Source organism: Lotus japonicus, chromosome 4, assembly GCF_012489685.1.
Source record: "Lotus japonicus ecotype B-129 chromosome 4, LjGifu_v1.2".
In the NCBI taxonomy this organism is placed as follows: domain Eukaryota; kingdom Viridiplantae; phylum Streptophyta; class Magnoliopsida; order Fabales; family Fabaceae; genus Lotus; species Lotus japonicus.
This window is the reverse complement of record NC_080044.1, coordinates 62,616,933-62,643,034: the sequence shown is the minus strand read 5'-3', so window position 1 is coordinate 62,643,034 and position 26,102 is coordinate 62,616,933. Positions and strand designations below refer to the sequence as shown.

Here is a 26,102-nt window from a genome sequence, read left to right as displayed (position 1 = left end):
TTACTTGAGAAGGATTTAGGGTTTGGAGAGGACCAATTGATCTGTGTCACGACATTCCTTTCCTCCGCTTCAGATCTGAAAAATGTCGAGAACCGCCTTGAGTCTCGTCGCACTCCGCCACCTCCGGGCGCCTTCGCTTGGCGGCGTCCGTCTGAGTTCTTCTGAAGCCGCAAGCCCCAATTCGAAACCCGATGTTTATGTCCATTCTGAAGAGGAAGCGAAAGAATTGTTCGAAAGCTGGTGCAAGAAGTATAAGAGAGCATACTCTTCCGAAGAGGAGAAACAGTTCAGGTTCGGCAACTTCAAGGAAACCCTTGCCTTTGTCACCCGCCGCAACGCGGACTTTGATGAACCAATTTCTAAATGCTTCGGCACCAACAAATTTGCTGATTGGTCCGATGAGGAAAAGAGGCGCCTCTGTGGGTTGCGTTGATCATGATCTTGTTAGTAAGCCATAATCTTATACTTAAGTTTTCAATTTCAATGTTATTTTACATGTTCTGAAATTGTACTGTGGCTGCTTTATGTAAGTTTGAACTCTATGTGTGTGGAATTGTGAAGTAGTAATGAACTACGGGATTGCTCGAATGATTTAACAGTCGAACCCATTGTTAAATTAATGCCTTTGGAAATTTGATAGATCAACGCTTTTAGGTTATTTTTGGTCTAGACTTTGGGAGCTTAGTGGCCCCGTTTAGGGAACACAGCTTAATTAAGAACTTATTCATAAGCTATTTTTGAAATTTTATTGAAAATAAGCTCTTTTTCATAAGTTATCTTATGAAAATAAGCTCAAAATGGCCGTTGTTTGCATAAGCTCTCTCAAACACTTACACAAGCGCTTATGCTATCATCTGATTGAGTGAACGAATCCAATTTTTTTTAGTTTAAACCACATCTTACTTTGATAATCATGCTTAAATTGGATATGACTTCTATAAACTGAAAAACTCTCATTATCAAGTACTTAACACACTACTAATAAAAAATTGGTTTAATTTCAAAAAGAAAAAATATATATTGGTTTGTCATACATAATTGATTTCCTTGAGTAAAGTCTCGAGTTTGAGTCTTGTATTCATATTGTAAGAGTTAGCTCACCTTAATGTGAATATTCCTGGTCGAATAAAATTGTTTCCAAAAGAGGATGGAGTAACACCTAAAAAGTATTGAACGGAGTTGATACCTCTAGTTTTTTTTTTTTGAAAATATTCTTTATTAAATAAGCCTCACTTATGTCGGAGGAAAACTGTGGTTACAAACGAACAAAACTAGCCAGCCAAGACAAACCACCACACGATCAAACACAAGAGAAATGAGACAGAAGAGATCTAAACAAATCTAACATAAGCTGTACCCATTCTATCCAATCTAAGTAAACATTTTATAGGTCTAGGAAGATGACTAGACTCATAAAACACATAATTTGTACCACTAGCTCCACGACGAGCCAAAGCATCGACCACCTTGTTACCCTCCCTATAAAAATGACAAATGGAGTAATCCATATTATCTAATAACTCTATAAGCTGCTCCCAGAGCCAGAAGTCCCAAAGGTACCATAAGTTGCATCTCCGAGACTGGATCCAGCAAACCACTATCCTAGAGTCACATTCAATGTCAATACCATCATAACCGAGTTGCTTACTCAAAGTTATCCCACTTAAAACCGCACTTAATTCAGCTTCATAATTAGTGCAATGACCAAACCACTTGGAAAATCCAAAGATTAAATTACCATTGCGATCACGCATTACACCACGACCACGACCACCTCTAGTTAAACTGCAGTAAGTGTGTGAGGTGACCACTGACCAATGCAATTGTTGCCATAACAATGTCCAATTTTTGGCTAAAAAAATAGGACAATGTCCAATTTAAAGCACCGCCATTCATAAGAAGATAACAATACCATTACTAAACAGGATAAACTAAAAAAACAAAAACACACTGGCTGGTGCTGTGACTGTGAGAGTGTGAGTGACTCTGAATCTGACTAAATTACAAGTTTCCGATACAAAAGCTGCACTTGGCAATAAGATGTTGAAAAGAATGAGCAATCAGTCCTACCTATCTATCTATCAACGTTGCAACTGTAATATAATATAGAACTCTTCAACTTGGATGTTTAGAAGTTTCAGTTTGTTTACTAACATAGATTTTTTAAGTTTATTTCTTATCCCATGAATATAACCTTACCTCTTTACCCTCTGATTATTCTATTGCAATGTTATTTATATTTTTCAGTTGTTTCTTTAGATTATTGCTCGGCAAGTTAGCGTGCAATTTAATCTTTGATTCTATTTGTTTGTCTGGGTTTTTCTTTTGGAACAAGCAAGATTTGATGTGTGTTGACGTGCAATTGAAATGGAGTACGTCCAATTGTTATGATCTTATTGGCCACATGAACTGTAATATAATGCTAGACTGTAGACTGAAGCTCCAGTTTGTAAAAAACATAGATTTTAAGTTTATTTTTCAACCCATTAATGTAACTTTTACTTCTTCGCCCTCTAATTATTGTATTAAAATGCTCTCGATATTTTTTACTTGCTTCTTCACCCTTGTATGCCCTTTTTATTCCACAGTTCTTGGTGGGGAATTGATTGAAATTTTGATTGAGGCTCTTGTTTGAAAATGATTATGTGTAGTGTCCCATTGTCCATTAATGATATTTATGGAAACTTCCGAATTAACGTCTAGATGTTTGTTGTTACCTTTTACTAGAGTTGACAAAGAAGGACTCTTTCCCTTTTACAGTTCTACTTATAAGTATTTGAAAAGCATTTCTCTCATGTATTATACTTTATCAAGATTTCCAGATTTATGCAGAATCTTCTAATGAATTGGAACTATGGAATGAAATGATTATAATGTATCTTCTAAAGTCATATTCTCTTGTGTTCTCATTCTAGCATACAAAAAAAATGTATTTCTTACACAAGTTATCCTATTGATTTGTTTGCAGATTCTTACTTTGTTTGAAAATCAGTTGACTTTGGCTATTGGAACAAAATCTTCTCACAGTAGATGGCGTTGCTAACTGACATAGCAGCTGCTGTAAGTACCTTATTTTATTGGATGTGATCTCAATCCATCAATAGCGGTTAGGATATTTTAGATATTAAGACTTTTTTTTGCTTATTGGATGACCATGACAAATGACTGAGATCATTATTTTCATTGATCACTATGTTGCTTGACTATATAGCATCAGTAACCTGTATTTATTTTAACGTACCTTTGTTCATTGATCACTGTGTTAGCCGATCGCCAGTGTTAGATTGTGTTCTCACTTTTGTCTTCCAACTTAAGTTATACCTTTCTTTAATTAGGATGCCATCTAAATGATATCCTTCCATCTTTCAATTGTTGATATAATGTAAATAGTAGTCGATCAAGTCTGTGAAACTCCCTTTCACAACTAACACTGGGGTAGCTGAAGCATTGTAGACAATCTCTGTTGATCTACTTGGTAGAACCTTTAACCTTGCTATTCAAATATTTGTTTTTATTAAAGACGGGGCTAGAGGCTCAAACAACAAGGAACCCTTGGTCATACAGAAAAAAAACTAAACAAAAGGAGAGGATAACTTCATAAATCTTCATTTAGACATGTAAAGACATACCATTCTCCGCAAAAGCGTCAAGTTGGTCAAGTTGTTCAAGTTGGCCTCTCTCTGTATACAGTATATGATTCCAATTACACCTCTAATCTATATTTGAAACGTTTTAGTTAAATAATAATTAAAAATCAACAATAAAAATGTGTGCATGTAAATATTGGGCCCATTTGTTTGTGCTTAAAAAATAAGTGATATAAAGTTGAATAAAAAAATTATTAATTATTTTTAAAAAGAGAAAGATATATATTATAATAGAAGACAAAGTCATGGGAACAAACTCTCCCAAGTGAGATTAAAACAGAAACCAATGACAAAGCTAAGATAACTAAAAGAAATAAAAGACTACAATATGAACATAACAGTAGCTAGAAAAACAAAACAAGCAAGAATAAAAGCACAACCAAAACAAGCAACAATATCAACACTCATAATCCGATAATGCCACACAGTGCCAGGGTCCAATTCAAATTGCAATGACACAAGGTCAATCCCTCACCACCAAAGTATCTCCAAACCCCTCATTTACTTGATTTTGCAGGGAATGAAACCTTTTTCAGAAATTCCACTAGAATGTAATTTGATATGGAGAGACTCCTGTATAACTAGTTTTAATCTTTCACCAACTCTCGACATGTTCTCAGATGGAAAGATCACTATCCATTTCTGAAACTCCCAGCACTTCAATCTAAAAAAACGGACCTCATTCTAAAAAACATGAGATGATAAACAGAGAATTTGAAGACGGATGTCAATCTCAGACATATGGAAGCCAACAAGTATTCACTGATTGCCTTCTTGTTCCTAGTATTATCCATCGTATTCTTCAATTCTGGTTTTTGGGCTCCTGTCATGCGTTAAGTAATGTTTTATCATTGGGTTCTGATGAATTTGACTAATGAAAACCTTGAACCAAACAGCCAAAACAGAGAATTTTTGGTTTCTTAAAATTAAATTTATTTTTTAAGAAACCAAAAATTGATTTATCTTTGTAGTACAAATATAAAAATAGCTTTTCACTTAAGTAGTCCATTTGACACTAGATATTTCGTTATATAATCACTTAATTGGTCACAACGAATACTTTTCGCTCACAGAAGACTCAGAAGTATAAAGGGAAGAAGTAAAGACTAGAGGAAGCAGCGCTCATGCTCACAAGGATTGAGCTTTATGCTCAAGTATATGAAGCGCGAATTGGAGCCTTAATGCTTAACATCAAACATCGATGATACTCCTAATGATCACATCATTTATCTAAGTCTGATAAAAACATGTAGAGTAGATATTCTTTGAGTTAAATCTTTTTTATCTTTATCATGTAATAGAATACAAAGCATAAGCCTAGAGTTGAAAATCTCCTAAATGCTTTATGTTCATGAACTTAATTGACCTACTATCCCTCTTAGAAGAAGAGATTTTAGAGTAGATGAAAACGATCTTGAGAAAGATTGTTTGTGGGACAAGTCCTGTCTAATACTTGTGTCCTATCTAATACTCAATGCCTGAAGAGGCAATGAAAGAATACTTGGTGGAGTCCTGGATAATACTCACTAGGAGGAGTCTTTATAAACTCAAAGGAGGAGTCCTTATAAAATCACCGGGATAAGTCCTATTAATACTCACTAGGAGGAGCCCTCATAAACTCATAGGAGGAGTCCTTATAAACTCACCGGGATAAGTCCTATTAATACTCACTAGGAGGAGCCCTCATAAACTCATAGGAGGAGTCCTTATAAACTCGTAGTAGGAGTCCTTATAAACTCGTAGTAGGAGTCCTTATAAACTCATCGGGAGAAGTCATATTAAATACTTGTTGTAGGAGAAGTCCTTGATACTTGCATAGCGAAATCCCAGCCTTGTTGGGGACTGGACGTAGCCCTATCGTTCTAGGGGCGAACCAGAATAAATCGTTGTGTCTATCGTCTATCTCCTTCTCCTTTCTTCTCACTAACGTTTTCGCTGCCCCCCAAACGATAATTATCAAATCGTGATATCACGCTATCGTTTGGATGGCACAATTCAATCTCCCATTTCTTGTGCAACTCTGCGTGTTTCTTTTCACTTCATGGGCAGCTTGTGTAACAGGTACCATAGACTCTACAAATTTATCTCAGTTGAAGTATACATGTGTTCGAGAGTGTGGGACATGGAACCGTGGAGAGTGGAGGTGGTAGTTTGGGTGGAGAAGGCCTCTTGCGGGTAAGGAATTGTTATGGTACAATTCCATGCTTGATGGCATTAACCGAATTCACTTGTCTAAAGGAGTTCTTGACAAATGGAGTTGGAGCCCAAGCCCCGACGGCGTGTTTTCAGTTAACTCTTTCTACTCTTTTTTTCAGGTACTTTTATTAGCGAGCCCGGATCCAATTTTTAATCGGATTTGGTGGTCTATTGCCCCCTCGAATGTGAAGGTGTTTACTTGGAGGTTGGTGTTGGATCGAATTTCCAGCAAGGAGATCCTGTGGAAGCGAAAGGTTTTGCAATCACAGGAGGAGATTACTTGCTCGGTTTGCGGTGTGGTTGCGGAGACAAGTGCTCACATTGTCGTTTCATGCCCTTTCTCGGTAGATGTGTGGCGTGGGTACTATCATTGGCTTGGCGTTCAAACCGCCCTTCCATTGGAGCCTCGTGCTCATCTCTTGCAGTTTGTATTTGGCTTGAATAAATTGCAACAAAAGTGTGCATTTGCGATTTGGTTGGTTGCAGCATGGTCCATCTGGCTCAATTGTTTTCCGAGATGGTGTGGCGGATATGTCAACGGTTATGGAGCTGATCAAGTGGAGGTCTTGGCATTGGATCAAGTCTAAGGTTGGTGGTTTTAGTTTCTCACTTTTTAAATGGTCTACCCAACCATTTCTTTGTCTGCAAGAGTTATGATTGTTATCCGGTATGGCAATTGGTACTGTTTTTTTTGTGCTAGTTGTTGTAATACGAAGGGTGATCTTGGGATTTTGATGGGAAGTTGTGATTTCGGTTGGCTGGAACTTGTTCGAGTTTGATAAAGGATAGTGCTTGTTTGATGTTCCTACTGTTTGGTGAATTGGAATGGCTCATGGTAGGCGTGTGAAATTCAGATTGGGATATTGGCTCTCTGGAATGGTATTTAGTGGTGCTGGTGCCAATTGGCTTTTGAAGTTGCAAGTGTCTGTTTTCCCTAGTATGTGTTAGATAGTATTTAGTTAAGTTTCTCAATCAAATATGCAGGCGTGAAGTCACAAAGAATAAACCTTGAAAATGTCATTTATTAGTCGGGACTGCCACCGTATCTCGAAAAGGGTTATATATGTATATAATTAGACTTATGGGTCTCAATCCTCATATAATCCAATCCAATCCACTCCCCCTCTATTTAAATTTTTTTTAACCAATTGGAGGATTTCTCATAAGTTTCCTCATTCCTAACTTTACTCTCTAAAACTCAACTCACAAACCCACCCTATGGAAAAAGGAAAATAATACTCAACTCCGGTCCTTTTTCAACTCCGGTCCTTTTTATAAGAAACGCTTTGGAAATTATTTTTGTTCCTTTTTATAAGAAACACTCATAAAATTAAGTCAAATAATCTATTAGAATGCAAAGAGACTTATTCCCCATGCAAGAGTTTAGAGGAAAATTACAGCACCCAATACGTATTCTCAATATTTATGGCAATTAGAATGATTGTTCTTGTGAAAAGGAAAAGACATCATTGAAATTAAGCATAGTAGTTTATTTTATAAAAAAATATTAGTTTCCTAGGTTTGTGTGATTTGTCAAAGTTTTTCTTATAAAACGGACCAGAGGGAGTGCTATAGAAATGAGCTCTAAGAGCATCTCCAATGCTAGTTCTTAGTTCTTAGCACTATTTATGTAGGCTCGTACTGCCACATGTGCTTAAGCAACTCTTTAAAAATTTTGCTCCATTCATGAGTTCTTAGTTCTTAGCACTATTCATTTGGTCCCACAATACCATTATATTAGTAATATTTTTATTTTTCATATAATTTTGATTTAAATTTAAATGCTAATTCAATGCTTTAATTGAATGAGTTGATGAATGAGAGAGAAAAAATTATTTTTTTATGCTAAGAACTCAAGAAGTAAAACTCCTTATATAAGAACCTAGTTCTTATTTTTAAGAATTTCGCGTCATCTCCTCCAGTGGTTAAGAACTCAGTTCTTAGTTCTTAACTCAAAAATAAGAACTAAGAACCTTGCATTTGAGATGCTCTAACAATGCTACATTTACAATTTCTACATGAAAATGATGATTATCTCGTTTGGGGCCTCAACCATGTGAAATTTTTCCTCATGGGGACAGAGACGAGGATGGAAATTCTGATAAGAATTTGGGAGTGTAGATGCAAATCGGTGTCTCTAGTTATGGAGTCCATGCCCCTTATATATTATGTAAATATATAATACTAGGCAAATGTGTAAAAAACTAAAAGTTCCAATTTTTTTAACGCTATAAATATTCACTTGAGATTGCATCTAGATTTTTTTTTCTTATTTAATTAATTTTGATGGTAATTTTTATGCAATTAATTATTAGTATATTCAATAAATCATGCACACATCTTTTTCCTTTTCATAGAAAAGTGAGAGTTTAAAATATAACAATTTAAGAAAAAAAAAATACAATATACAAATGTGATAAATTTCTCCAGACAAAAAGAATCAAAAGTATAAGAATAAATTCTTTTTTCAAGAGAACGAATTGTAAGAATAATAAGTAAAAAAAAACTGATGAAAATAATAAAAAAAAAATTAAAGGCAAAGTTATACGTGGAGAGAATACAAAATTGAAAAAAATGAGAAGCAAATTTTCGAAAATATTAACATAAATTTTGAATATTCATATTATTTGAATTTACTTAATTTTTGATTTTTTTATGAGCATCTGTGTAGTGCTGATAAAAAACATTTTAATTTATGTATTAAAAAGTCTACGCACCCTCTCCATTTTTTTTCTCCTAGCCCCGCCACTTGTTGCATTTATAATTTTTTTATTTTTTGCGTAACTTCATTTTAATTCAAATCTTACTAGCTTATTCAAATCCCATGAGGATCTGTGGGAAGGTTGGAAAAGCGGATGCAATAAGAATCACCGCATGGGGCGGGAATAGATGAGGGATGGGGGGATGAAGAGAGAAAAAACACTTCTTGCATCGACCTCATGCGGGTGTCATCCGCAGGCAGTGCAGTTAAGATTCCAATATGGATCCCAAGATCTTACGATTTTAGGATTTGAGAAAGCCCTAACGATCTAGATCTATTGTAGGATCAGAGAATAGATTAGATCTCATCGAAATCCCGATCTTGCGATCCTGAAGAGAGAGAGTTTTCCACACGGACTTTTAAATTTTTGGTCCATTTCAAAGTCCCATTTCAGACTTAAAAAAAAAGTCCAATTTCAGCCAAAACTCATAAAGTGGTAGAAGTTTTTAATAAAAGTGATAATTGCTAATCGATAACCCCTAACTTTTCCTAAGTCTCAAACCATTGAACCAATACAGTAAACATGCAGCTTGGATTATGATTCTTATGTTATGAATTTATCATGTCATTGTATGTGAATTTTGATGTGAATCATGGACTATTTTTCTTATATATGCGAATTTTTATGTATATGTAATTTATGAAGTATATATTTGCATTCTTATTAGAATCTTAAAGGATCTACAATCCGATCTCAATCCTAAGATTTACGATCTTTTAGCCCCCTGAACGATCCTAAGAAGGATTCCGATCTTGACAACATTGTCCGCAACTATCAGCAAGTGCCTCGTTTTAATGATATTCCAACTCTGATTAATGCTACCCCCTACACGTTGTGTCCCACAAAATCAGCTCAGTCACAAGTAACGAAATCAATTTTCAGAAATCAATTTTCAGATGACAAAATATCATTTTTCTTTTAGTTTCTTATAAAAACCTATTTTCTTTACTTGTTCATTATTGAAATAATTTAAGTTTCAATTTTCAAAACATAATGGAATTGGGAATGACATGGCATTGGCAATTTCATCTCTCTTTTCCACCTCCACCTTAGAGGAATAAGAAGAAGAAAGAGAAAAATCAGTGATATAATATGTGATGCGACAAAAAATGCAAAGAGAGATAAGAAAAAAAATTGTGGAAATGAGATGAGAGAAAAAAGTATAGTGTGAATGTATTACACCAAAAAAAGTTACTTTTTTTTTACTACAAGGCCCAAAAACACATTTACACCCCCCCCCCCCCAAAAAAAAAAAACTACAAGGTTCTTAACCCTAATTTGTAAACTCTTGTCCCCACCCCCATTACTCTATGCGAGCTGATATCCAATGTCATTTCCTCGTTAACGCTGCTGCTTGAATTCCCACTTTCCTTATTTGTCTTCTTGTCTCTCCCTCAAATATCACTCTTCATCTATTGGGTAATTGGGTAATGTAGTGACAACGTGTTTTTATATTAGCTTTGCTTTGGTAAAACACTGCTACTCTCTACTCACTCTTCATCTATTGGGTATGGGTAACGTAGTGACAATGTATTTTATATTAGCTTTACTATGGTAAAACACTGCTATTTACTCACCTCTTCTTCAGTAGCGTAGTGACAATGGGTCTTATTTTTTTTTGGAGTTGCCAGCTTTTTTCTGGAGAACTGTGATTATCTTCTTCAAGATGGGGTCTGCATTTTTGCTATTTTTGCTATTACAGCACTGCTATTCCAAAAAAAATAATTTATTTATTTATTTGCTAGTTAAGGGCACATTGAGACAGTGGCACATTATCACACAGAACAGTGGCACATTGATACATTGATACATTGATAGAGAAGGCTATGCTACAAAATATAATCACATAAAATAGTTAGCTGTTCACTTCATGTGCACATTATCAAAATCCTTGCATTCCTTGCATTATGCCATCTCTCCAAATCCTTTTCAACATTGGCAGATATTGCTCCCAATCTGTTTCTGATGTTCATCCTATAAGAGAAAGAAAAAGTTAGAAAATATGATTTACATTTGCTTTAGTGGATGACATATCTTGCCCATAATGTAATGGGCCAGCCCAGTAAATATTTCTCTCTTTTTCTCAGGCTCAAAATGGGGCTCATTAGGAAAGTGTTGTACAACGCTGGATCTTGGATTCGAGAGAAAGGACAAGTCATTGATCGTCTCGGTTCTCGTCTTCAGGGCAGCCACTACTGCCAAGAGCAGCGTGGTATGTGTTGTGGAGTTAATATAATTACATTTTGAATCAACCTTGCAACGACAAATGCTCAGCTCAGTATAATTTTGCCTGTGGAATATCTTTCTAAGACTTGTTAGCATTTTTTGTTCATTTCCTTGTTCTCATTTTTCAGTGTTATGCATGGTTATAGTACTTTTTTATTGCTTTGCTGTCCTCCTTTGAAACATATCAAGTAATTTTGCTTCTTCTCATGTTTAGTGTGTAGGCATCGAACTATGAAGAACATAATTGATAAGGCTCCTACATATCAAATAATTTTGTTTTTTCTCATGTTTAGTGTGTAGGCAGAATACAAGGACTATGTTTGCTGCTGGACCTCTTGGGAGACAGAATACAAGGATTTCAACTGGCAAGGTATGCCTACGGGTGTAGCCTATGTATATTATATTTACATTGTTGACCGCCTACATAATTGAGTTAGTTTAGTTAGCTTTGTTAGAATTGGTTATGATTCTATTATGAGTAGCTCTTAACTACTCTTTATATATAAGTACTGATTATACTTGACACTGTAAGTCGTAAGGATTCAATTTTTGTTCTCCTTTTTCTTTCCCTATTAGCTTCTTTGTTTTCTATCAACATCCAAATGTAAAGTCATAACATCCCTATTAGCTTCTTAACTAAATGATGTTCTTCTTTTCAATAAAGTTAAGGATAGCCTAATTGAAACACACTCTGCTCATGAATTTAGTTTGTGTTTTGCAATCAACTGATATCACATGAAGTCATAATGCAATAAGTATTCTAGCATTTGAATACCACAGATGCTGAATTTGCCAATAAAGCCTTGAGTTTGGACCAAAAAATCCCAGATATTAATGTCATATTTTAATCAATTAGAGAAAATATTATACACTACATAGAGGAAACACACCTTGGGAGTCACAGAGAAAATTGTTTAGAGCATTCACAAAAGAAAACGATGACCGGGGTGATGCTTCAAGAGCTGCAATTGCTTGTGCCTGAGCAATAACATCTTTGTCCTTTTCCAATTGATTAATCTAAAAGAACACATCAACCGTCTAGAATCAATAAATCATATAATACTAATAAAAAGCAAAATAGTAACACCAACACAAATGAATGAACATGATTAGTTTCTAACAAAGCCAAAATAACATTACAACATTGCATCATTACATGTTTTATGTATTTGGCCTTTTGTTTCCTCAATAGATTCAAGAAGGTTCTAGTTATAGAGTAGTAATGAAAATTTCATAGGCAACAGAGGGCAGGGACCTCCTCATGACATGTCAAACACCAGCACACAAATTGTGGATAACAGTTAATACAAATAACTGTAAATCCATCGGCTAAACCGGAAATTCTAACTGTTGCTGGTTAAGTTGATTAGATGACACACAAGATACATAAGTCTAAGATTAAAATTTATGTCCTCATAGGATGAAACCTCAACATCATATCAGATTTTCTAACAACACAAATAGTGAAGACCACACAAGGAAAGTATTAGGAACTATGCCACTACCAGTCTACTAAAATCTTAACCTTACCCACATCTGTACTGGTTGATTAAAATGAACCTCAGCAAGGTACTCCTGTGTCAGGATCTGCACTGTTCCATAGTAAAGGGACTTAATACTGCTATATCACAAGAAAAATGTCAGTAAAACACGAGGACAATGTCACCAAATGATAACAAAGAAAACAAATATACCTCGAGCGTATATCCATGGAAGGCAGATCACCATTATCATCAGAGCCATCAAATTTTAAACCTTTCTTAGGCTTCTGAAAGCATCTAGCAGCAAGCCTTGAATGGCATTGTATTTCCAATAGTTGCCATGCTTCTCCAGCCATAGGTAGATTTGGATGGTCATACATACTATCAAGTTCATATACCCATATGCTCATCATACCAGGCCATCCAGTATCTCCATCTTTATGTTCAGAATCTGGATTAATATCCAAAACGGATATACTTGAAGTCTGCAATACTGTGCATTCCCGCAACACAGCCAATTCCACCATATTCTTCCTTTTGTTATAGGAAAACCCCATTCTTAGCAGCAGCAAAAAGTAACACATTAGAATATGTACGTAGAAAAGCATTCAACCATTAAACAAAGAGTAACAAGAAAATCCTTATAGAAAAAATTAAAAGGAAATGAAGCTTATCCTATTTTCCTTACTGAAAGTTATTTTCAGGTAATGCATCAATTATCTTGGTTCATTTTTTTTCTATAATATAGAAAATGTTTAAAATAGTGTCAAACGTGGATATGGAAGGAGTCTGTAACTCTGTACCAACTGTCCAACATGTTTGTTATTTGAGTTATAGAGAGTACATATGTAATGACTATATGCAAACTTATTTAGCTGTAAAAGTTTTTCCATGCAAAAAAGTTTCTGCAGGTCAACTTTAAGTTTATTCTTTTTCAACAAATTTTAGTCTTCCATGTCCTGTCTGTCCGAGAAGTAATGCCACAGCAAAAGTCTTTTGCGTATGAGTAAATTTTAAACAAACAGTAGTAGAGAGAGAGAGAGGGAGAGAGTGAGAGAGGGGGGAGGGAGTAGGAATCCTAGGATTTTCAGTTAAGTAGGCATGATTATTTTTATATTTCCAAGTAGTTACTTTCTTAACAGTTTAAGCTACCCATGATTTGGTTCTTGAAATTGTATCAAGGCCTCCAGAACAAGTGGTCACCAAGAACTCCAAGAAAATTATGTTAAGGGAAAAAATTATTTTACATTTGCCAAGTAGCCTACCTTCTTTTACAGCTATTTGTTGATTTCTTAGACGGAATGAGGCATAAGCATTTCAGAAGAAAGTAGCCAATTCATTTATTCACCTTTGCATGTTTTTCTTTAAAGTTGTGTACTTCAGTACTTCTCACACTAATATATTTTCTTTAAAAACAATCGTGGTGAAGGACAAAGGGGTCTATATTATATATTGATAGTTCATAGCTATTACATAATTTTCACTGACAACGTATTGCAGTTATTTTGATGGCAATCATGATATAATTGAGCCCCAATCAGTATACTAAAGGACTAGAAAGTCTTAGATGATAGCTTATGGGCCAGTCATGTGTAATAAAAGCCGTGCCAGTCATTTTGTTATGCTTATAAATTATAAATTGACTTGCTAAATGTAAAATATGTACTTTAACTCTGTCTAGCAAATGATTTTTCTTGAAATCTGATGAATTCCAAAATCTATAGTTTTATATAAACCCTAGAAACCGTTATACAATTATTCCATTGCTTCATGTTCCAACCATGAGTCCCTTATTTCTTCAACACCCCAAATCTTTCTCATGCTACTCCTTACTTCTATCTGCACCAGCTTGATAGTTGGTACCACAGGAAAATTTATATTCTATATCTAAGTCATATCCATACTTAACGCAATTATAGATAGACAACAAACAGAAATGGCTTGACAGTAACATAACTCCAGGGAAGAATTTATGGAATTTCCTTGAACAATTACGTCAAGCATGCATAGATGAATTGACATAGTCTAAGAATTATTCAACAAGTGTTGATAAATGAGTTGGCATATGCATTTCAGAATAAAGAAAGAAAATGAATAAATGCTCTGAAACTTTTGCTTCTCATCAAGGATTTTGTATTGTTGACATGATATTTCTTTGCAGATTAAACAATCAGGAGATTCATATGATGGAAGCTTTCCCTCTCATTTTGACTGGAGACAAAAAGGTGTTGTTACAAGAGTGAAGAACCAACTATGTTACGGTAATTTTCCTCTAGTATGACAAACACCTTATTAATCTACAGGTATGGAACAAGCTGGTTACGATTCACGGATATGTCATTCTTCCCATTGATGAGCATACTCTACTGCAGGCTGTTCTTCAACAGCCTGTATGTGTTGGTTTATACATTTCTCACAAAGATCTCAACGGCTACAACGAGGTTTGTTCGATTGCACAAGATAAATTGAATTATTTAATATTGATACTAACTTTATTTCTATATCAGGGAGTTTACACGGGCTGTATACCAACTGACAAGAAAGATTTAGCAAAGCATGCGATGCTGATCGTGGCTTTCGGGACCAGGGACGGAAAAGATTATTGGACCATGAAGAATTCATGGGGGGATGACTGGGGACAGGCGGGATACATAGATGTGTGGAGGAAGTCAAATGTCATTGACTATGCTAGTTGTCCCATAAAGTTGAGGTAGTGTTTCTATGATGGTTGGGAATTGGAACTGAGTATGAGATATTAGTTATGAACAGTTTGTTTTTGTTGAGATATTATTGCATATGTTTTTGTATTAGGATGACATTGATCACTCCTAAAAGCAGGGATACATTTGAATTCGAGTTTAAATGTTGAGATGCTCATACAGGAATCAAAGTTTATATGACATTATTAGTAGATTTGATGTTTTGCTGTTATGTATTTGTTGTGTGTTTGATCCATTGGCTTACATTGGCTGCCATGTGGTGGTTTACAGACAGAGTCAGGGATTAATAGGGTAGAAACAGGGGCCAGCAACAGCATTAAGAGAGAATTGATAAAATGTAATTTATATGCAAACATATGACAGAGCAGCTAGTGAGGTTGTGAAAATTGTTACCTCATCTCTCTGGGAAGCAGCAATTTCACTTCACCCCACGTGTGTAATTGTAACACGATTGATTGCTTGGATCTGAGATGAGATGAATAGAGGAAGCAATTCCACCCCCACCTTGTGTTATTGTAATCCAATTGCCTGGATCTGAGATGAATTTAAGAGATGATAGAAACAAAGTATGAGAAGGTAATTGATGAACATAATCGAGATTTGTGAACTGAAGCAGCAGGGGAAAATGAACCAGTACCTTCAATCGTGATAGATGAATTGAACTGAAGAGAGCAGATTGACATCCCTCCGGGGGCTGATCTGAAGATAAGGGTGGGTGCGAGACTGCGAGTTGCGAGTTGAGAACTGTTCTTCTCACTTCTCAGAGGCGTAATAGGGGTTCAGTTTCACGTGTTTTTTGTTTTTTAAGTTTGGTACTTGCTTCTGAGTTGCTGATGTCAACCGTATCTAGTTAGATTGGGTGTCTAACTCTTTCAGAATCTCTAGCTCTAGGCTGTAGCTGGGCTCGTAGGTTGTTTTTTTTTTTCAAACTATGTTTTTTTGTTGACAAAAACTAAAATGGGCTTCCACATTGGGCTTTCATTTATAAATCATTAAATCTACTCTCTTATATCTTAACTATATGATCTATTTTGGAATTAAGCTTTGGAGCCGCCACCGTTCCCCACCGCTGCAACTGGTTTGCTACCGCCTAGGGTTTGGATACGTAGGGTTTGTCAGGCCTAGTTTACATGGGCTCAGTGCTTTGGGCCGGTTTACTGGGTTGTACTTGCAAAAGTTCATTTAATCTCCCTTGTTCTAACTTAGTTTAGATGTGTTTCTAAGGAGTCACATGCTTAAATGTTAATGAACTTTGTAAGTTAGTTTGGGCTTATGACCCAATTTTCTTCATTCAATATGTATGAACGATCTGTTGTAAGTGCCGCTGGGCAACCTATTTGGGTATCGAATGAATTATGAACCTTCGACAAAAAAAAAATCTTAACTATATAGAACTTTCTTTTTGAGAAATTACCATTGCAATTAAAGTCGTTAATATCTTTTCTGATGTACAAAAAAAAACTGTCAAACTTATACGGGTCAGCCCGTCACAGATTAAGTTGAATGCGAGGTTAGGTTATGTCAAACTGAGGTCTTGACGAGTCAGGAAAATATGAACTCAATCCTACTCGCTATGAGCTCGCGGGCTGGTGGGCTGGCTCGCAGGTTGAGTGAAATAAATATACAAAATAGAGAAATTAGATTAGAAAATGTCATAAAAAATAATTTTAGAAATACTTACAAAATTAGATTAAACGAGTCGGGTTGCACTAAGTTAGGTTGTTTTCGAGCTGAAAATTTAACCAACTCAACTCGACTCGTTTGGTCACTCCGTCAAACTAGCATGTGGGTTGTAACCCATATTAACAACTTTAATTGCAATTTCGATCTGGGTATGGTAAAGGCAAATAGCTTCCCAATATTGCGGCTCATAGAATTCAAACTCTGAATCTAAAGGTTTAAATAACTACTTTTTACCATTGCGACCCACCACACTAGAATTTAAAATTAAAATAACATGTAAACTATAAAAAGAAATTATCATATATAAAGTTAGATCAAATACGTTTATAAATTGTTTATGGTAATATACTTATTATAAACTAATTACAATTAATACATAATGCAAACTAAAGAGTAGAGCTTAGTCATCGAAATTATATACAATAATAACACAATTGATTATACTAGTGTGTTTTACTCGTGCGTTGCACGAGAAATATATCTATTGTATTGTATACATCAATTGATATTTTGATTATTAAAAATATAATAAACAACATATGAAATAGAAGAGTCGGAAATAATGAGCAAAGTGGACAAAAAGTCTTAAATTGAAACCTTTATTGCATAAATTGAAATTCATATAATTGAATAAGTAATAAAAAGATTGGTTAACCAAATCTCAAATTCTGCAAAACATATTAGGAGTGGTTAGTTCAGCATCCTTGAACTGACCACTAGCATGTTCACAATAGAATTTCTGGCCACCAATTTCTTCAATCAATACTGCAGCCCAGTAGTGATCACTTGCATCAGTTTGTAGAATTCTTTTCCCATCTCCGGGAATCTTCAAAGGAGGAGGATTCTGGGCATATTTTTTCAAGAATTTTACTGCTTCTGTTTGTTCTTTTCCCCATGGCGGTGCATTCTTCCTTCCTTTTAAGAATGGTTTTGACAGTACCATCTGAGAATCTTCTCATAGTGGATTCAGTGGACATCACAGGCTGCTGATCTGAAAAGAAAAAGAAAGGATTTTATGTGAACGTGATTATGCGAGTTCGTTTTCACATAGTTAAATAAACTAAGCTTGATCCATATCAACAGAAAATCGTTTCACATTCTTCATGAACATAAAGACAATAGCACAAAGCATAGATATAAGAAATCACTAATAAAGCATTCAGAACACATATTACTCTTAGGAAAAAAAAGGATGTGATAGATGGAACACAACCAACTCATTCAGCTTAGTAGTATCTACCAGTAAACTCTTTTATAGGAACTGCATATTGAACTCATGTGTCCCCCACATAAGACTATTTGGCATATTCTGGAAAACTATCGTGGATAGCTTGGTACGAAATTTTCCACCAATATCTATGTATTGTACATTGGAAGTATCCTGCATAAAAAAATATTGAGACTTAAAAATGTAATGCCTAAATAAATAAGAGAAGAAAACATTCATTTTCCTATTATCAAGAACATGTCTGATTCAATGCTACTATATATTTCCTAAATTTTTCTTTGAAATTTAGAACTAACAAAGCAGAGTACCAAAATAAAATAAATCTGAGTTATAAATACCCCCTTCCTTGACAACGACACCAGATATAATTGCTTCTTTTCGAATCGTGATGAACTCTACCTATCACCCGTCTCTTTTCCCTGTGCTTGCACCAAAGAAATCAAACAGAAGAAGAAGTTCATAGCCAAAGTCATCATACACAATAATAGAAATAAAAAAATAACATAAAAAAAAAATTGGAGTGAAGAGGAAAGCTTGGTGGTGCCCACTGACACGACATGCAATGTCTTTGCCGACTGTGAACCCACTCATTACGCCTAGTCAGATCGCCATGCTTATACTTGAATTTTTTCAGCCAACACCACTCTTAGACCACTGTCAGCTCCTTCTCCTGCACAAACCAACACCCACATTGGAGTCACACAAGTTAGACCCTCTCTCCCCTCATATTTTCCCCTCATATTTTCTTTCTCCTTCTCTTATGGTTAAAATAACAGAGGTAAAAAATGGGATGAGAAAGGAAGGAGGAAAAATTAGGAGAATAGCAGAGGTAAAAAATGGGATGAGAAAGGAAGCATGAAACATTAGGAGAAAGTGAAGGAAATTAAAAATTAGAAGGACCATCTCAGAAACTCACAATTTAAAGAAACTTAATTCTATACTCATGGAAAAAGACATTCTAGAGGAGAAAAAAAACACTTTGTTGGAATGAATGGATTATGGATAAAACTAATACATAGACATATATAAAATAAAATAGAAAAAGCTCAATGACATATTAGTGGTCAAATGTGGTTCAAGTAGAGACGGTCATATCTCAACTTGTAGGTTCATATACGAAGGATCCCAAAGACTCTAATTTGCTGTAAAGTTTGAGAATCATTAGCTCCAAGTTGAAAGAGTCAGTCCTATCACAGATCCAAACTGAAACTCAGTCATTGAAATTCCAACAATCCTTGCCCATTTAGTTTGAGGGAACCATTTAAAGTGAAGAACAAAAAATAATGCTTATCAACAACATGCTTTTCTTGCTCCATCACCTGCATAAAACGTGAAATTCATAAACTAAACCATTCTGATTTTGAAATTTTTGTTATCTATATTACATTAAAACTCTTACGGAAAAATTAATTAATATATAATCAATTTTTAATTAATTTACTTAAAAATAACTAAATAATAAAGTAATAGAAATTCCCCCAAATAGAGGTGTTGTCTCCCCCCACGACTGGCAAAGGCCGCAGGCAAGTGTCGCTGAGCGGCTAGGGAGTCAAGCGAAGCGAAGGAGGAACCATGGCTGCGAGGGCTTTCTATGATGATCTTACCAGCAAAGGAGATAATCAGCTCAAATCGCTGTTGTGGTTCTTGATGCACTCACAAGGTTCGTTCAACCTTTTCAGATATATCATATATGCCTTTATCATCAATCATAGTTACTCATTTTTGTTGAATTGACAAATTGGGACACTCTAACACATGACTGAAATCTGATAAAACATTCTATAAGTTTCGACAATAGTTATAGACAGTCCATGTTTGTGGATATAATAAGCTGATTTTGCTCGGGGAAGTACTGGACAGTGGACATTGGTTGGAGCTACAAGCCTTTAATGGACCAAATCAGTTGGGTATAAGACTTGCCTGTTCCAGAATTTGGCAGTCTTCAAGCATGGGAAACTCGAGCTAGTGCTGCAGCACGCGCAGCTAATGGAGATATCAATGGCGGTGATTCTAAAAATTCTCAACTGGGATATAATGGAGCTCCAATGCCTCACAGTGGCGGGGATACTTAGGTAAACATGCATTATACTGTTTCAAGGAAGATATCATTTCTGGCATACATTTTTAGGAACCGACAATTGAAAAGAAAACAAGAGAAAGTGATAGGAATGGGAAAGAAAATGCAAAGAGACCAAGATAAATTTGTATTATTTGAAAATTGAAATATTCTATAGCTGTAAAACTTGAACTGAACCTTCTAATGTTCTGATACAATTAGTTAGTACTTGATACAAGTTTGTGACTAACTTTGCCATCTGGGTTGGCCTTTGGTTAACTAACAGAACCTATGTGTTGTGCATTCTAACAGAGAGAGACCAGGCAGACATGCTACATGTTAAAAAAAATTTGAACCCCACACACATTATTATTGTTAAATCACTCTTTAAATTTCAAGCATTATTTTCTGTTTCATAAAGAGCAAGGGAATAAAACAATTACATGAATATACATTATCCAAGTATCACGAGTCCTACTCTTTATTTGGAGTAAAAAGGGAGAGAGAATAAACAAGGAAATGTGAAACTCAAGAAGTGTTTTATGTAAGTATTGTTGAGAGAAGAGTGCTGCTCTTACTGTCTTACATGTATCTTTGGATTGACCTATAATAGATTATATGAAATTTTGAGTAAAAAGTGTGAGAAAAGTAAGGAATCTGAAACTGAAGAACTAAGAAGTGTTTTCTGTATTCATTGATATGAGAGGAGTACCCTGTTGCAATTATATTTGTGCTGATCTACAACAGATCAGTTACATACTTACATTCAGGTAGGAAGCTTTAACTGATACTAACAGTCAAGGCTAAAATCTACTAATTTAAGTGCGATACTAATACTCTTTCATCCAGATTTATGAATTATGCTTGTAGCCATAGTGTGATTATGGGTTATTTTGAAATTTATAAACGCGAAGATGACTGTTTGGTATTTTAATCATGGCTTCATTTTTCATCCAAAATTTAATAGTTTGAGTTTCTATCTCTGAATCGTGTATGCTGATGCTTTATCTACTGTGCAGAAAACCTAGGAATATTTGATAAGGAGGCTCTATGCCAAATACATGTATCTTATAATAACTTTTATGATACTAATATATTTTCCATGAAGTGTATATTTCTACACAGATGGCTTACTTGGTTTGAAAATGATTATTTTTTAATATAAGATGGTGGTTCTTTGAAATTATATGAACTTTTTCAGAAACAATGGGCTGAACGGAACTAGCTATATAGGGTAAACATACTAGAGCAGAACTAAAATTGACCAGACTTGAATGTAAATAGGATCTCTGCATGAATGTAACGTGCTGGTAGTAGAGAATGAATCCTCTCATTGTGAAATTTCACATGTCCGTGTCATGAGAAATCAACATGATAGAATCCATTTCAGTTGGTAGTATCATGACATGTCCATTGTATCAGGAACATGCTTTTCCAACTTGCTTGATCATCGTGGTTCTATGCATGTTTTTCTTTCTCCCTGTTTTCTGTTTGTGCTACTAGTTAAAATGGATTTAACCTTTTTCTTTTATCTTGTACTATGTGACAAGTGAATGAATGTGAAGGACCAACACGCCTTGGTTTCTCTCAAGATATATTATAATGATTTTTCTATGCAATTTTTAATTTTAACATTGAGCATTATCTTCCTTAAATTATTAACTAGTCTATTGATATGGACAGGTTGTAGTTGATTTCAATGGTACCGAAGTCAAGAGAGAGCGTGTTAAGTCTGGAGCTGATAGTACATCTTTAAAGGTTTTGCCTCCATGGATGATTACGCCAGGGATGAATCTTACAAAGGAGCAACGTGGAGAGGTGAAGCAGGAAATGAAGATGGATGGGACTTCAACTTCAACAGCCACCGCAGTACACGGATGATAAGAAATCTACAATTGGGTATGATGATAATAAGAATATACAGGCATGTAAAATAAGATGAATTATAATTTTCTGTCTTTCGATAACGCAAGAAAGTTTTTGTTTCACTAAATTTCTTTTTCCTTGCCTATTTTTATAGGATGAGTATATGAAGGCTTATTATGCTGCTTTCCTTAAGCAACAACATGAATTGGAAGAAGTTGCAAAAAAAACAACTATCAGTTGATACACTGGCTACATATGATCCTTCTAGCAGTACTTCCCGTCGCCAGGTTGGCATGAAATCAAAATGTGAGAAAAATGACGATGGTACTGAGTGGGAAGAGGCTCCGCTGGGAGGTACATTTAGTCTTTTCATGCTTGCACATATATGTTTAGTCTCACTTGCTACCCATATAAAAGTCAAAATTAAAAGATGACATATTTTAAACATTCATATACATGAGTTTAAGTATTATATTGCTTGGATTATTGGTCTGCATAATTGAAATTATATTCTTGATAGGCTTCAGCATCACCATAGATCCCATGTCTAGAGTTTTATAACATATGTAAGTTTAAGATAAGCTGCCCAGGTACATTGCTAGAACTGAATGATAGGAATACTGATCAAAATAATGCCAAGATATTTTTTTTTGGATAATTGAATGGTTGAGATCTATTAGTACTTATCTTGTTTTAGAGTGTATTTTTTAGGCTATGACATTCTTTTTACTATAGTTTTGTATAATAATTTTAAATCCATGTTAAAAAAACGTTCGTAATGGTTCCGCCCTTGTTCTCAAGTCATTCAAGAGCCCGTTTGGATGAGTTTATTGGAGCTTATCTACTAGAAACTGCACTGAATAAGCTATAGTAAGTGCTCTTGGGTAAGCATCCAAACGGGTACCAAGAACTAATAATGGCTTTAATTAGTTTGCTCAGGCTTTTTTCCAGTCTTTCATTGTTTTGGCCCATGGTTTCAAGCTGTATTACAGTCATTGCATTGCTGCCACTTCAAACTAATGCAATCTACAATCACAGTGTGATATGGTTGCAACTTGAAACTGCTTCTGCAATTGAGATGTTTCGAAATGTCAACCGGCTCACTTCACCTCTTAAATCCTTGGTTTACGTCATATTTGACTGACTGGTGTTAGACTGTTTGTTGGGCCAGTATAAAAATTAGTTCCAGAGAACAATGTTTTCAAAAAATATGGAAGGAACTTTAAATGACTTAAATTGTGTTTAGGGTATGTTTATTTGAATAGGAAGGATTACGTTACTTGAGATGATGTGTCCCTACTCCCTAGTAATTATAAATATGAAATTAGCAAGTCTTCTACTCTATTTCCTTAGACCCCCATCAACTTCTATTTGGGTCTATGTCAATTTTCAATAATATTCTGTGACTTGTATTACTTGGTTTTGCAAATTGATAAAACACTTTAGAGAACTGGTTCCTTCTTTGATTGTTTTTGTTTCGTTTGGCTGATATCTGCTCACTTTTGCTTTGGATGTGTATTTTGAAGGCAATGGAAATGTAGGTTACAAGGTGGATTTGAATGTTGAAGCTGATGATGTTCCAGCAGATGATGATGGCGAAGATGACGATGTTGACTGGGAGGAAGGTTGATGAAAAAAATTATCTGGTCAGTGTGAATGCAAGGACTTATTTCTGATTTGCTGCAAGTGCATGTGTTATTATGATAAAATAATAAAACAGCCTCAAATTATGTATCACAAGAACAGAGTTTACTGCTCATTATATTATTGCTTGTGCATGTTGCTGTGGTGATGGGTCCATGGGTTAAAAGGACGTGCACAGCTGACTTTTTAACTTATTAGTGTATGCGTGGATTTCCGTTGAATGCAACGCTGATCAGGTTTGAGTCAACATGGGAAAATCTCGCTTCTCTGCACGGGGATGTGTTTTTCAGTGAACCAAACACACAGTTAATCATTAAATTTTGGCATATTGGATGACTAACAACTCTACTTTGAAAATTTGCATTGTTATGAATGTCAAAGAATAGAAATTAGCTTAAACATAATTTCGTTATCACATTACTAGCCAATTTTTTTTTGGACAACACATCACAATGTTTCACACCAATGAAGAAAATGGTGAGCTGTGAAATATGTCAACCTGTGTCATTCCCGACAACACCCTTCAATCTGCAAAACCCATTCAAATTGTCCATTTTCCGAAGTTATTATAAGGTGTAAAGAGAGATGGGTAGTTAGTTCATTGTTGTCTCTCTTCTTTGATCAAAGTCAATTGATATCCATAAAATATGGTTTAGCAATATCAAATGATTCATATTTGTAAAATACTGATAATGTGTACGAGATTGTTCAGGTTACTTTAATCCAGTTTCATTTTCTTGACATGATCTATTCCATTTATTTAAGATTACCTTAGCTTGCAAGCATTTTTTTTTGGGGTCAACTGCTTGCAAGCATTTGAATGCTACTTTCCTTTTGATGAATAAAACTAGAGGTCCAAGATGCTAAATTCACGCATTTACCTTTGCTGTAAAATATATAGGTCAAAGTATATTGCATTGGAGAAAGCCAAACAAATTTCAAGACACAAATACCCCAAACCCACATTTAATCAAATCATTTTTCAGCAAAAATCAAAGTAAGCAATCTATTTGAAAGAGGATAGTGGAAGAGTCTAATTGAAGCAAATGTTTTCAGCTCTCCTATGCAACTTTAGCGTGTTCCAACGCATATATATAATGTATGGTGGAGTGTATGAATTGGCACAATATAGTTTGCATTATTTTATAAATAAAAAACGAAGCAGATCTGAATTGTAATGCCAGCTTGTTTATGCTGAAGCTACTCTAAGGTCAATAATAATAATGATATAGTTAATAATTACGTCTGGTTAAAAGAAACAGTGAAGAAAATAGATGAGAATGAGATGTAAGTTGATTTTATTTATTCAAAATCAAATGTCGGCTAATTATTAATAAAAAATCAGAGTCAAATTAATCTCACAACTCTTTTGTTTCTGCCGACTACTATACAGCATGCTGCCATTACGTGTTTTCAGTGGAAAAATATGATCAGAGACTAATAGACAATTATCCAGGAAAACGGGGCTTATTAAAAGAAAAAATGGAAAAGAACATAAAGAAATCAACCTAAATGTATTAAAATTGTAATTATAATTTTTGTTTTTATTTCATTTTTGATTGCTCCATTTCACTTGTTCACAAGTATTCAACGGAGGTGTCATTGTTTTTCATAATTGAGGGTTAGGAATTTGGAATTTATGGTTTTGAAAATTTAAGAACCCACCATATTCTACTAGACAAAGTACCTTTTCCAAACGTCCCCCCACACTCTCCATCTCTATCTTTTTAGTATAAAAAAATAATGATGTTATATGTTTGGACTTTGGATACCTATTGTACTTTCATTCAATTATTTTGAAAAGTTTTGTTCACTTTATTTCAAAGTAAAGAGTGTTACATGTCTATTTAGATAAGAGCCATTTATATTGGAGCCAATTGATATCCAAAGATAATCGTACTTTTTAAGATCGTGGAGCTTCATATTCACTCTAACATTACATTATGTTCTTAAAGAAATTGAGCAGAGCTGTAGAGAGTGCCTGTGATCAAGATGTGGTGATGCTAGGCTATGAGCACAACAATGCGATGTACGACCATAATATGGAGGCATTATAGAAGTCACTCTGACGCTCAAGTTAGTTTAAGATCAGAGAGAAAAACTCAAAGTCACAGAAAGAACATATAATGAGCAAAATTAGTAATGTCTACATAATCGAACGATCAAACTTATATTTATAGAGCTTGATATGAAATGTAATGAGAGCAATTAACCTTAGTGAAGCTAATTCTGAGTAACTTCCGAGAGAGTATGACTACTCTTCGGCAACCCTCAAATCATAAATCCTACAAGCTTTACCTTTGTTCGACAAGCTATTGGACGAGATAAAACCTCACTTTGGTCATCTTGACCAACCAACACAATATTTACTGAATTGGTTTCATATCCTCAAGGCCAACAAGAACGGTATAGGGCTTTATGTTCATTTGGTCCAGTCAGAATACTAGACTTCATATTTTTAAGAGATGCTTGTGCCTTTGAATAGGGCAAGGCGCACTCTCTCTATACTCGACACTTATAGCTACATGGTAGGAGTGTATGTAGTTATTCGCAATAAATTAGGATTACTGATATATATATATAGATGTGAATT

General features: G+C 34.9%; 2 protein-coding genes and 1 long non-coding RNA gene across 12 annotated transcripts; 2 read left to right on the top strand and 1 right to left on the bottom strand.

The window, feature by feature from the left end:
* Positions 1–2: 2 nt before the first annotated feature.
* Positions 3–6,956, top strand: LOC130713522 (uncharacterized). Of its 3 annotated transcripts, XR_009010924.1 has the most exons (4): positions 7–443; positions 2,969–3,060; positions 5,709–5,822; positions 5,963–6,956. XR_009010924.1 is itself a non-coding variant. In XM_057563288.1 (3 exons), exons 2-3 carry the CDS (start codon positions 3,031–3,033, stop codon positions 6,428–6,430), a joined length of 498 nt encoding a protein of 165 aa, XP_057419271.1. In that variant the 5' UTR covers positions 3–447; positions 2,969–3,030; the 3' UTR covers positions 6,431–6,956. The 3 variants fall into 3 exon arrangements, 2 of the variants coding, with proteins under 2 accessions (XP_057419271.1, XP_057419270.1); XM_057563288.1 differs by lacking the exon at positions 5,709–5,822 and having other exon boundaries at positions 3–447; XM_057563287.1 differs by lacking the exon at positions 5,709–5,822 and having other exon boundaries at positions 5–443.
* Positions 6,957–10,313: 3,357 nt separating this feature from the next.
* LOC130711197 (transcription initiation factor TFIID subunit 2-like) lies at positions 10,314–15,843 on the bottom strand. Of its 6 annotated transcripts, none has more exons than XM_057560710.1 (6): positions 15,670–15,843; positions 15,426–15,566; positions 12,526–12,870; positions 12,357–12,452; positions 11,722–11,848; positions 10,314–10,579 (listed from the first exon to the last, which is right to left on the bottom strand). In XM_057560710.1, the coding sequence occupies exons 2-5, from the start codon at positions 15,428–15,430 to the stop codon at positions 11,755–11,757; spliced, it is 540 nt and encodes a 179-aa protein (XP_057416693.1). In that variant the 5' UTR covers positions 15,431–15,566; positions 15,670–15,843; the 3' UTR covers positions 10,314–10,579; positions 11,722–11,754. The 6 variants fall into 6 exon arrangements, with proteins under 6 accessions (XP_057416693.1, XP_057416695.1, XP_057416694.1 ...); XM_057560712.1 differs by having other exon boundaries at positions 12,366–12,452; XM_057560711.1 differs by having other exon boundaries at positions 12,357–12,449; positions 15,670–15,842.
* Positions 15,844–19,432: 3,589 nt separating this feature from the next.
* LOC130711198 (uncharacterized) lies at positions 19,433–23,835 on the top strand. Of its 3 annotated transcripts, none has more exons than XR_009010604.1 (5): positions 19,433–19,603; positions 19,742–20,015; positions 21,683–21,898; positions 22,020–22,219; positions 23,392–23,835. It is a non-coding gene; the product is annotated as an uncharacterized LOC130711198 (long non-coding RNA). The 3 variants fall into 3 exon arrangements; XR_009010603.1 differs by having other exon boundaries at positions 19,434–19,603; positions 19,804–20,015; XR_009010602.1 differs by having other exon boundaries at positions 19,435–20,015.
* The last annotated feature ends 2,267 nt before the right edge of the window (positions 23,836–26,102 follow it).

Coding starts and splice junctions, on each gene's coding strand:
- LOC130711197 (XM_057560707.1), bottom strand. Junction 12,453..12,525: donor TCCATGGATATACGCTCGAG/GTATATTTGTTT, acceptor CTTGTGATATAG/CAGTATTAAGTCCCTTTACT. Junction 11,849..12,361: donor ATCAACCAGTACAGATGTGG/GTAAGGTTAAGA, acceptor GTGTTCTTTTAG/ATTAATCAATTGGAAAAGGA.
- LOC130713522 (XM_057563288.1), top strand. CDS start 3,031: ATGGCGTTGCTAACTGACATAGCAGCTGCT. Junction 3,061..5,962: donor TAACTGACATAGCAGCTGCT/GTAAGTACCTTA, acceptor TCTTTTTTTCAG/GTACTTTTATTAGCGAGCCC.